This window comes from Protopterus annectens, chromosome 7.part0, assembly GCF_019279795.1.
Source record: "Protopterus annectens isolate FY-2018-M chromosome 7.part0, PAN1.0, whole genome shotgun sequence".
NCBI lineage: Eukaryota > Metazoa > Chordata > Ceratodontiformes > Protopteridae > Protopterus > Protopterus annectens.
In genome coordinates this window covers 1,981,102,526-1,981,110,630 of record NC_056739.1, presented here as the reverse complement: position 1 = coordinate 1,981,110,630, position 8,105 = coordinate 1,981,102,526, and the positions used below count along the sequence as shown (strand labels likewise).

At 38.1% G+C, this 8,105-nt stretch overlaps 1 protein-coding gene across 1 annotated transcript in view; it reads left to right on the top strand.

Annotated features, from left to right (window-relative positions):
* CERS3 (ceramide synthase 3) overlaps window positions 1-8,105 on the top strand; it is a 734,999-nt gene that overhangs the window by 412,799 nt on the left and 314,095 nt on the right. The window contains exon 6 of the mRNA XM_044078405.1: window positions 1,752-1,809. Coding sequence (XP_043934340.1) covers window positions 1,752-1,809 — 58 coding nt within the window. The remainder of the gene's footprint in view (window positions 1-1,751; window positions 1,810-8,105) is intronic.

The following is an 8,105-nucleotide window of genomic DNA, read 5'->3' as shown; positions in this document are numbered from 1 at the left end:
AGCTGTCTGGTATTCTGCGGCAGTTCTGATGTACTACGCATGCATATGCCTATGCAGTACATCAGAGCTGTGGGCAAAAGCAACGGAGAAAGCAAGATCTCCGTTGCTTTTTTTAAAGCTGTCTCGCTATGTTAAACCCATTTAACATAGCAAGACAGTTTTGAAAAAAGCAACGGAGAAAGCAAGATCTCCGTTGCTTTTTACAAACTGTCTCGCTATGTTAAACGAGTTTAACATAGCAAGACAGTGTGAAGCAATGGAGATCTTGTGTTCTCCGTTGCTGTAAAAAAAGAGTTATAGTAATGGAAAAAGTCCGGGCGACTGGACCTTTTTCCATTACTATAACTCTGATTTACAACATGCATGCTGACCAATCAGCATGCACGTTTTTGAATATTAATTGGGGGTTGTTGCATAATTTGCATTAGTTAGCATTTCCTTCTGCTTTCTGCAAGCACACAACTTTCTACTACGACAACCACTTTTTGATCCTCTCTAAAACTGTCTAATGCCTGTATTCATTTATATGTGTTAAATATTTCAGCACATTCTTGCTAAATCTTCCCACAGCTTTAGCCTTTGCTGACTTAATCAATCTTACAAAGCACTCTGTTAAACTTTTAGTTATGAACTTACTGTTATGCATGCATTCGGCTCTCTGGACTCTGTATTCCCTTGCCTGTTAAGCATTTAGTCATTTAGTATATTTCCTTCAAAAGAACTTCAACATGTTTTCTATATTGTAAGTCTTTCTGTCTGATATTTCACTCTCCCTCAAATGTAAAAATGGAATCACAGCTATTGTTCTCAGTTCCATGCACTTCATCCTAACTTCTTGTGTTATATGACATTTCATTAAGCCTTCCTATTGGTTCCTTTCAAATATAGGGGTGAATTTCATCTAGACCCAGAGCTTTATACATGCTCAGCTTTAGAAGTTCTTTTGGGATCCTTCCCTCGATGAAGGAGCTCAAAAAATGCTTTCACTCCAGCAGTGTATTTCTGTTGTTTAGTTTGCTGTCTCCGCTTAGTCTACATTTAAGAAACCAAACAGAAGCAAACATTTAATAGTATTTCTGTTTATCAATCATGTATTTACTTTTACTGTATTTTATAAGAAATCAAACCACAGGGATGCCCGTTTAGAAGATAACTACATATGCTTCCATGATAAAACAGGCAGTTAAAGAAACATTTTTGTATGGCACCTGCAATCTTGACATCAGTAAAATTTTGCCTGAGTTTCATATATAGAAGACCAGATTCATTGTTTCAGAGTAGCTAACGTTTGCTTCAAAGAAAAAAACTCAACTAGGTATTTGCTGTTGCCAGAGGATAAAATGTTTAAGATTTTGGCAATGACCCAGACTTCTGTATCAGAATTATACCTTTAGATTACTTACAGTTTTGGAGCATCATTGTGAAATGTTTCCACATTTACATTTTTGGAAAATCAATGGTTCATTTAATTAAAGTATGAGGTTTCTGTATGTGGTTGTATGAGAAGGAAACACCTGTAATGAAGTGAGATGCATCTGTTCCTTGACAGACTGTTATAAAGGAAAATTGTGTGAGCTCTCAGTACCTGACAGCAAAAATCCATAGGTGTGACTTGATGAAGTATTCCCACTGAGGAGTCAGGTTTCCTCAGACTCATTTAATGTATCAAAACCAAAGCTATTGCTACCTAGAGATCATATTTTAATGTGTGTTGCTATTATTAAAACAGTATTATGTGATTGGTTTTGCAGCTGGCGGTTTGTGTTTTATATCTTAGCATTTATTGGTGGACTTGCAGCATTATATGATGTAAGTATACAGTCATTTTATATTATTATTTATTCTTGTAACTCCAAATGTAAATGACAAACTTTTCCAGAGTAGCCTTTCTCCAGTAATAATTAAGTAGCTTTAAAACTATTCAGTTTTCAAATAACAATGATTAATATTATACAGGTATTATTTTTTTAAGTTTTCCCTTCGCAGATTAGTATTTCAGGTTATGTAATGCCTTACCACTCTTTCCAGTACAAAATAACCTACTTTTCATTGCATAATTGCTTTTTACCATATTTCCAAACTACTACTACCATGAGAATTGTGGTGTCAGATTTGTATCATGAAATGAGGCAATTAAATAATTTGTGCATGAGGTTACACAATAATTTGTGCATGAGGTTACACAATAAGTGTATAAGAAAAAGCTGTACAAAATCTTCCCCTATTATTCTACAAAAGTAGATTTATAAGAAAGAATTCAAATTCCAGTTGTCTCATTGCTGTTTACACTGATGTAAATACTGAAATACATTCAGTTTGTTACAACTGTCTTAAAGAAGCATGCTATATATGTCAGTAGTGGAAAAATGAGCACACTCGCCTTTTGTGCAGAAAGCTGTGGGTTCTATTCCAACACCAGGTAGATGGACTGTTGTAAGGGGTGCTTCAATTCTGAATATGTCATACTTCAGATGAAATGTTAAACTAAGATACCATCTGCTAGAGTTGGTGGTAGCTCAGGTGGATGTAAGAGTGTATGTCATCTATCAAAAAGTTTTGTGGAAGTTCCCTGAAGCCCTGGCCAGATATCCCTTAGTAGTTTAAATACCACTTCGGGTCTCTCTTGAAAAGAAGTCAACAGCCTAGTGGAATTAACCTGGTCAAGAAAGAATAAATAAAAAAATAAAATTGGTGTTTCATTACTCTTCAGTTTGGTATTTAATTTGTTGCATATCTTACTCTAAAATTATGTGAATCATGGATATGTTGTTTGTTTAATTGTACTTATACATGCATTTGGATAGATATGTTTAATGCATGTTTACTGTGAAAGGTACAACACATATTACAACACTGAGGAGACAATACTGTCAAAATCATCAGATTTATTATGCCTAATGACACAGAAGGCAACTTAACTACAGACTCTTATCAAGTTATTCTTTATCATCAACCAAAGGGTCTTACCTGAATAAATGCATTAGAGAAGGGTGATCATAGCCACCCACCTCATTGGTTTTTAGTTATACAGCCCTTAGTAACTTCCTCAGTTTCCACCATTTCCTTCCTGCATCTTTGTAAAACATAGACAGTCTGCTCCTGTAATTACTGGTACTGTTTTTGGGACCCTTGTTTCTGCAGATATGCAAGTTCCATTAGTTCTTTTGGGAAAATCTGTCTCTTTAATATCTTCAGGTAATGAATACTTCTGTTGCATTAGCTACTGAAAATCCATTAAGCGTCATGGTGAGAACAGAATTATGAAAATTGCTATTGTGGAACCTTTCAGTTCAAGTGCCGAAGATCAACTATTTTTATCTTGGCCTCATGGGACATTTTCAACTTCAGCCTGTCTTGAGTGTTATCTGTATTGTCAGTGGATTTCTTCCTATCCTCCTAGTCCCATATAATTATTTTTTTATTCCCTCTTCTTTTGACTGATGGCATAGTCATTGATCTCTTAAACCATGGTGTTCTTTGAACATGCTGCTCAGCACACTTGCTCCATTGTTATCAGCATTCACATAGAATTTGTGCAGTCCTGGCCATCTGAGTAGACAAAGCCGTGACATGATTGACATCTCAGCAAAAAAAGTGAGCTAATAATGAGGAGCTTGCTGTTACTGCTTGACTTCTTGTCTGCTAGCTGCAGACATCTCTGTTTACTGCAGGTATATTCAAATGTTAACTGTCAGTAAGTTAAACTGCTGTTTTACTTGTTCAAGAGATCTAAAAACAGACCCTGGGGAATGTCTGTTTATCTGTCTGGATGTCTATAAAGTGGTGTGAGATTATACTATTTGTCAGGGAAGTCCATTTTGACTATCTTAACATTGTGAGGGCCCAAAATTGAATTATGTCTCACCAGAGAGTTATTGTGTTAACAGTCTAGTCTATAGCCTTACAGTCTGAAAGAGATGCTATTATAGTGTGTCATTGGGGAGAAATCATGGGTGCTATTCAGCAGCCATTAATGAGAAACTGATAAAATGCTCTCCAGAGTTACCCATGAGGAGAAAGTTCATTTTTTTCTTCCCTGCCCCACTTGGGCATGGGTGCAGCCCCCACCCTGGTTCCATTAAACATGAGTGCGATATATTTTCAGTTGGGTATTGAGCCTTCCCACAATAATGTTTTGATAACTTTTTATATTTTGCTTAGTCACTTTGATGGAGATTTTTAGTATGTGTCAAGCATGTACATAATTATGGAGAAGACCATCTGCTTGTGGACACTCCTCTCTACATGTATAATGTCAGACATATTTCCTGCCTAATATTTTGGATTCCCTGTGCAGGTAGTGGGAAGTGGACTGTCAATACCTTTTACAGAGCCCAGGTTTATGATTTACCTAGGAAGATTAGTTGTTTTTTTAGTACTTACTGTCAGTGTGGGTTAGCAGGGTACTAGAGGGAGATATGACAATAGATCTAGTCTCTAGGTGAAAGAGTATCCATAAAGGAGACAACAAGGGACTAGGAAGGTATGAACAGATAGGAAAAACTAGATGTATCCTGCTGTGGATAATTGCAAGTATGAGAGGAGTCCTAAGAGGCTAGTTGATAATCACTACCTTCCTTATACTATGATGTGATATCTGTCAGCTAACAAAGGCTATCAGTAATGCCATTATACATGGGAAGAGGATGAATGAGTTGGTTAGCTATAAGCCAGTCATTATCACCTTTTTCCATAGGAGGATGATGGAAAGGAACTTGTAAACTAGTTTGGTAGACTTCCTCAACATCACCGTGCTGACTGGCAACAAGTATTAGAGCTTCAGAAAAAGAGGTCTTGCTAGTAGACTTTAATAAAGCTAGTGACTGAGAAATGGCAGAAGTGCATGCAGGGAAACTAGTGGGCATGGCATATATGTACTACAATAAGACTTTGACAAAACCTTGTGAAGAAGCTTTACGCAGAAGATACATCACACTGGTGGACAGCAAGATGTTTAGGAGAGAAGACGGGATGGTAAACTGGAAATAGAGAAAGGTGGTAACTGTGACTCTGCTTAGAAAAAAAGCCAGCAATAAGCAAGATCCCATATTTATTATTTGTTTGTTTATTTATTTATTCACTCATTTATTTATTGCATTTGTTAACTGGGAAAGTCCACTGGGCCGAGAAGAGCCCATTTTAGTGGATGCCCAGGGAGAAAAGCTCCTCATTAATTATATACAAAAGTAAAACATATAAAATACATAGAACAATTTTGAGCAGTACTAACATTTCATTAGTTACATCCAAGTGATCTCTAATATATGCAAGAGTGAGAACTGTTGAAACACAGGAGTTATTTTGAGCAGGACATACACATGTGAAGGAGGAATAGCAGAAAAAGTGATAATGTCTTACAGTCAGTTAAAATTATGGAAGTAATGATACTATATATCTGAGGTGGAATGTGAGTATAGATAAGTTAGTAGAGTACTTAGCTGAAGAGAGCTGACTTAAGCGTGGAAGGTGGTGACAAAGGCAAAAAGAGGAAGAGTCTAGTAAAAGTGACAGCAAGGAGTCAGAGTGGTACAGAGGAGTGTGGAAAGATTATAGATGATAGGTGAAGACTGAGGCTTCAGAGTGGGAAGTCAGGTGTTGGGGTTATTAGTTGAGGTACAGGAGCATAGCCAGAGAGAGGAGAATGAGATTTGAGGGATTTTTTAAAGGAAGCAGGATTACTGATTGTCCTGACTGAAGGAGAAAGGTTGTTCCATAACTTGGAGACAACATGAGAATGCAACATTTGGCCGGCTGAGAGCTTGGGTTTTTTGATGGACAATAACATTTTATTTTCAGACCTGAGGTGGCGATTGGGATAGTACATGGTCAGTATGGATGAGAGGGAAGGGCAGGTATCAGGTTGGTAGATTATCTTGTGGGAAGTAGTTAACTGTAGATAAGTAAGATGGTGGGGGGATTCTAGCCAACTGAGATGATGCAGAGAGGAGCAGTGGTGGGAAGAGAATTTTGCACTGGAAACAAATTTGGTGACTTTATTGTAGCAGGAGTCTATTTTTTGAGGAGGACCGTAGGTTGGTGAGTATGGGGGTGCCATATAGAAGAGATGGAAGCAGGAAGGATGAGACTACAGGGGTAGATTTAGTGGGGGTAAATAATAAGAGTTTTGTTTTACTGGGATTGAGAGCGAGGTGGTTTTGGGGCATCCAGTGTTCAGTAGAGGTAAATGCTTCTCGGGTAAGATGCTGTAGAGCAGTGGCAGATTTAGAAGAGCAGATGATAGTTGAGTCATCTGCATATTGGATGATGGTGCTATCGGTAAGATTATTATGAAAGTTATTGACAAATATACTGAATAGGAGGGGACCTAGAATAGATTCTTGGGGAACACCTGTGTTGGTAGCAATGAAAGGGGAGGAAAAGTGCTGCCATATGGTAGATTGCTGCCTAGTACTGAGATAGTGAGTAAACCACTGAAGTGTGGGGGAAGATAGGCTGAAGTTGGAGAATTTGGTAAGCAGTAGAGAGTGGGAAATCTTGTCAAATGCCTTTGCTAAATCAAGAAAGAGTGTAGATACTAAGGAGCCCACATCCTGAGCTCTATTTACTGTGTCCAAGAAGGAAATGAGGGCAGCGTTGGTGCTATGTCAGGGCCTAAACCCATGTTGAGTGGGGGGAAAGCATTTGGTGTTTTATCAGATGACTTAGGAGCTGTGTATGAATACACTTCTCAGGTATTTTAGTTAAGGGGAAAGAATGGCGACAGGATGGTAGTTTGAGATGTCAGCATTATTGCTGCCTTTATGTAGAGGGATAACAAATATTTTCTTCCAGATATCTGGTATACAGGATCTGTGAATGGACCTGTTAAGGACGATGCTGATAGGATATGCAATGGAGGGGTCTGCTAGTTGCACATATTCTGCCAGTAAGTTATCTGGGGTATTGGTACATGGTTTTAGTTTAAGGAGAAGTTTTTGGATGGTAGTTGTAGGAATGGGTGACAGAGGAGATGGGTAGAGGATTTGCTGGGGTATATCCTGATGGTATGTCCTGTGGGTCTGGGTTAGTGGGTGGGAATGTAGTAGTGAGATTATCAATGGTGTCAATAAAGTATTTATTAAAGAGTGAGACTAGCTCTGAGGGAGTTTTTTTTCTGGGTTTGGGCATGGGGTGTTGTTTGTTCCTGGGTGGTGTAGGGAGTTGATTGCTCCCCAGAACTTCTTTGTGCTGGTCTTGGATAGCTTGGAAGTATTCTTTTTTGTTTTTGATGACTAAACATTTGGCTTGATTGCATAGTTGTTTGTATTGTATAAGGTTGGAAGGAGTTTTCTTTTCTTGCCAGGCTTTCCAGGCTTTGTCCCTACAGGATATAACCTGCTTTGTGGACTTAGCAAGCCAGTAAGCATGTTTTACTTTGATTCTTTTTAGTCTGAGTGGGCATGGCTATTTAGAATCCTGATAAATGTAGAATTAAAGAATTCCACAGCTTTATTAAGAGGAAGACATTTAAGTGGGTTCCAATTAGTTTTTTTAGCAGGATGCCATTGAGGATATTTTAGGAGAAGTGGGATAGATGTATGGTGCATGTTTGGAATACAGGTGGACTTGCGTATTAAAAATGCTGGGGAGTGGTGTCTGATACTGTCAGGGAGTGTGCCAGAGGAAGAAATTTTGTCAGGATTGGAAACTAATATCCAATCCAAGGTTGAGCCTTTGTTTTTGATGTTGCCAGATCTGGTAATGTCAGAGATTAGCTGAGAATAAATGTGAAGGTTGATATTGGAAGAGGGGTTATTATTGGAGATGTCTAGCCAGTTGATATTTATGTCGCCAAGAATGATAGTTTTGTTTTTTTATATTGTTGGTTGCCCAGACAATAATTTCTTCTAGAATAGGAGTATTGTTACCTGGGAGGATGTATACAACTATGATGCAAAGGCTTTTGCAGTTATTAAGTTTTAGGAAGGTAATAAGCAGCTCTGCAGTGGAAAAGAGGAGAATAGGTTTAGGATATGGAATAACTGTAAATGTGCTTGGAAATTGTAAGGCAATGCCACCTCCTTTTTATGGAGTTTATCAGCTCAGAGGCAGGAATAGTATGGGGGTAGAAATAATCTTTGATGTAAGGCTTTAGCCATGTTTCA